At 44.0% G+C, this 4,358-nt stretch overlaps 1 protein-coding gene across 1 annotated transcript in view; it reads left to right on the forward strand.

Moving 5' to 3' along the window:
• The window catches only part of LOC135537748 (dentin sialophosphoprotein-like), a gene marked incomplete at its 5' end in the record, with an annotated part of 4,535 nt that extends 1,086 nt beyond the window's left edge, over positions 1-3,449 (forward strand). The window contains 5 exons of the mRNA XM_064963768.1: positions 1-1,896; positions 1,931-2,354; positions 2,442-2,617; positions 2,670-2,835; positions 3,002-3,449. The exon at positions 1-1,896 is cut by the window's left edge and continues 1,086 nt beyond it. Of these exons, the coding sequence (XP_064819840.1) occupies positions 1-1,896; positions 1,931-2,354; positions 2,442-2,617; positions 2,670-2,835; positions 3,002-3,449 (3,110 nt within the window). The remainder of the gene's footprint in view (positions 1,897-1,930; positions 2,355-2,441; positions 2,618-2,669; positions 2,836-3,001) is intronic.
• Positions 3,450-4,358: the final 909 nt, after the last annotated feature.

The raw sequence follows: 4,358 nt of genomic DNA on the forward strand, positions 1-4,358 counted from the left end.
ATAACAGTGATAACGGTGATAACGGTGATAACAGTGATAACGGTGATAGCGGTGATAGTGGTGATAACGGTGATAACTGTGATAACGGTGATAGTGGTGATAACGGTGATAATGGTGATAACGGTGATAAAGGTGATAAAGGTGATAACAGTGATAACGGTGATAACGGTGATAGCGGTGATAGCGGTGATAGTGGTGACAACGGTGATAAAGGTGATAACAGTGATAACGGTGATAACGGTGATAACGGTGATAGTGGTGATAACGGTGATAACGGCGATAACGGTGATAAAGGTGATAAAGGTGATAACAGTGATAACGGTGATAACGGTGATAACGGTGATAACGGTGATAACGGTGATAGCGGTGATAACGGTGATAACGGTGATAACGGTGATAACGGTGATAACGGTGATAGCGGTGATAGTGGTGATAACGGTGATAACGGTGATAGTGGTGATAACGGTAATAACGGTGATAATGGTGATAACGGTGATAGCGGTGATAGTGGTGATAACGGTGATAACGGTGATAACGGTGATAGTGGTGATAACGGTAATAACGGTGATAACGGTGATAGTGGTGATAACGGTGATAACGGTGATAGCGGTGATTGCGGTGATAGTGGTGATAACGGTGATAACGGTAATAACGGTGATAACGGTAATAACGGTGATAACGGTGATTGCGGTGATAGTGGTGATAACGGTGATAATGGTGATAACGGTGATAAAGGTGATAACGGTGATAGCGGTTATAGCGGTGATAGTGGTGACAACGGTGATAACGGTGACAACGGTGATAACGGTGATAACGGTGATAACGGTGATAGCGGCGATAGTGGTGATAACGGTGATAATGGTGATAACGGTGATAGTGGTGATAACGGTAATAACGGTGATAATGGTGATAGCGGCGATAGTGGTGATAATGGTGATAACGGTGATAGTGGTGATAACGGTAATAACGGTGATAATGGTGATAACGGTGATAGCGGTGATAGTGGTGATAACGGTGATAACGGTGATAGTGGTGATAACGGTAATAACGGTGATAACGGTGATAGTGGTGATAACGGTGATAACGGTAATAACGGTGATAGCGGTGATAGTGGTGATAACGGCGATAACGGTGATAACGGTGATTGCGGTGATAGTGGTGATAGCGGTGATAACGGTAATAACGGTGATAACGGCAATAACGGTGATAACGGTGATTGCGGTGATAGTGGTGATAACGGTGATAACGGTGATAACGGTGATAACGGCGATAGTGGCGATAACGGTAATAACGGTGATAACGGTGATAGCGGTGATAGTGGTGATAGTGGTGATAACGGTAATAACGGTGATAATGGTGATAACGGTGATAGCGGTGATAGTGGTGATAACGGTGATAACGGTGATAGTGGTGATAACGGTAATAACGGTGATAACGGTGATAGTGGTGATAACGGTGATAACGGTGATAGCGGTGATAGTGGTGATAACGGTGATAACGGTGATAGTGGTGATAACGGTAATAACGGTGATAATGGTGATAACGGTGATAGCGGTGATAGTGGTGATAACGGTGATAACGGTGATAGTGGTGATAACGGTAATAACGGTGATAACGGTGATAGTGGTGATAACGGTGATAACGGTGATAACGGTAATAACGGTGATAGCGGTGATAGTGGTGATAACGGTGATAACGGTGATAGCGGTGATTGCGGTGATAGTGGTGATAACGGTGATAACGGTAATAACGGTGATAACGGTAATAACGGTGATAACGGTGATTGCGGTGATAGTGGTGATAACGGTGATAACGGTGATAACGGTGATAAAGGTGATAACGGTGATAACGGTGATAGCGGTTATAGCGGTGATAGTGGTGACAACGGTGATAAAGGTGATGCGGTGATAGCGGTGATAGCGGTGATAGCGCGATAGTGGTGATAACGGTGATAATGGTGATAGCGGTGATAGTGGTGATAACGGTAATAACGGTGATAATGGTTATAACGGTGATAGCGGTGATAGTGGTGATAACGGTGATAACGGTGATAACGGTGATAGCGGTTATAGCGGTGATAGTGGTGACAACGGTGATAAAGGTGATAACGGTGATAACGGTGATAATGGTGATAACGGTGATAACGGTAATAACGGTGATAATGGTGATAACGGCGATAGCGGTGATAGTGGTGATAACGGTGATAACGGTGATAACGGTGATAGCGGCGATAGTGGTGATAGCGGTGATAAAGGTGATAACGGTGATAACGGTGATAACGGTGATAACGGTGATAGCGGCGATAGTGGTGATAATGGTGATAACGGTGATAGTGGTGATAACGGTAATAAGCGGTGATAATGGTGATAACGGTGATAGCGGTGATAGTGGTGATAACGGTGATAACGGTGATAACGGTGATAGTGGTGATGCGGTAATAGCGGTGATACGGTGATAGTGGTGATAACGGTGATAGCGGTAATAGCGGTGATAGCGGTGATAGTGGTGATAATGCTTGGCGATAGCGGTGATAGCGGTGATTGCGGTGATAGTGGTGATAGCGGTGATAGCGGTAATAGCGGTGATAACGGCAATAGCGGTGATAGCGGTGATTGCGGTGATAGTGGTGATAACGGTGATAGCGGTGATAACGGTGATCGCGGTGATAGTGGCGATCGCGGTAATAACGGTGATAACGGTGATGGCGGTGATAGTGGTGATAGTGGTGATCCGCGGTGATGCGGTGATAGCGGTGATAGCGGTGATAGTGGTGATAGCGGTGATGCCCGGTAATAGCGGTGATAACGGTGATAACGGTGATCGCGGTGATAAGCGGTGATAATGATGATAGCGGTGATAGCGGTGATGCGGTAATGCGGTGATAGTGGTGATAACGGTGATAGCGGTGATGGTGGTGATGCGGTGATAACGGTGATAGTGGTGATAACGGTGATAAGCGGTAATAGCGGTGATAGCGGTGATAGCGGTAATGCGGTGATAGCGGTGATAGTGGTGATAGCGGTGATAACGCGGTGATAACGGTGATAGCGGTCATAAGCGGTAATAGCGGTGATAACGGTGATAGTGGTGATAACGGTAATAACGGTGATAGTGGTGATAACGGTAATAACGGTGATAAAGGTAATAGCGGTAATAATGGTGATAACGGTGATAACGATAATAGCGGTGATAATGGTGATAATGGTGATAACTGTGATAACGGTGATAGCGGTAACAACGGTGATAGTGGTGATAACAGTAATAACGGTGATAGTGGTGATAACGGTGATAACGGTGATAGTGGTGATAACGGTAACAACAGTTATAGCGGTGATAACGGTGATAGTGGTAACAACGGTGATAACGGTAACAACAGTGATAGCGGTAACAATGGTAACAACAGTGATAAAGGTGATAGCGGTGATAACGGTGATAGCGATGAATTATGAGCTATATTAGAGCGTGGGTCCTTCCTGTCCTTTAAACAGTCTCACCCAGAGTCAGATATTTACATGAACAAGTGCATCCATAAAACCATAAATATATCGCTCTGGTGTTACAGACATGCTCAGTTTTGGAATTGTTAGTTAGATTACTCGTTGGTTATTACTGCATTGTCGGAACTAGAAGCACAAGCATTTCGCTACACTCGCATTAACATCTGCTAACCATGTGTATGTGACAAATAGAATTTGATTGTATTTGAATCTAAGGATATTCAACAGGATCCATTTCAGTAGGTCTGCACCTGTCACTGTTGTGTTGTGACTAAGAAGAGATGTTCTGTTGGTACAGTATTCCTAGACCTTCTGCTCTCTTACCTACTGTGTTTAGTGGAAACTGTTGCCTTATCCCTCAACTGATATAAATTCTGATGCTATTATTTCCGTTTCTGAACCGTCCCATGAATTCATATGTCAGATTTTCACGACAGCAGTTGTTTCGGTTTGACAGGAGACACGTCACGGGGTTCGTGATCCGACTGAAAGTTCACTGACATTTCAGAGTGTTTGTTTATTTATTAACCTTTTACCTGCTGTGGGTCATACAGAGTGTTTCTGGGTAGTCTTAAACAAATCTACTTTGAAACAAACGTATTCACCTCACACTCATTGGTTACGGGTTTTAAAAAGAAGACACCATGTCAGAAAACACAGAAGACTGAAATGTAGCAAAACCGTTTGACATAGAAACACCGGATTTATCAGCGAGTGAAAAAAAAATCTAATGTTTATTAAATATGAAATTATGAAAAATATGAAAACTTACCACCCATGAGGCCACTAGGTCATTTTACTGCAGGAAATGGCTACGTCAATGGGCCTATAGGTGGAGAACCTGGACAGCTTTCTACTGCA

Source organism: Oncorhynchus masou, unplaced genomic scaffold, assembly GCF_036934945.1.
Source record: "Oncorhynchus masou masou isolate Uvic2021 unplaced genomic scaffold, UVic_Omas_1.1 unplaced_scaffold_8349, whole genome shotgun sequence".
In the NCBI taxonomy this organism is placed as follows: domain Eukaryota; kingdom Metazoa; phylum Chordata; class Actinopteri; order Salmoniformes; family Salmonidae; genus Oncorhynchus; species Oncorhynchus masou.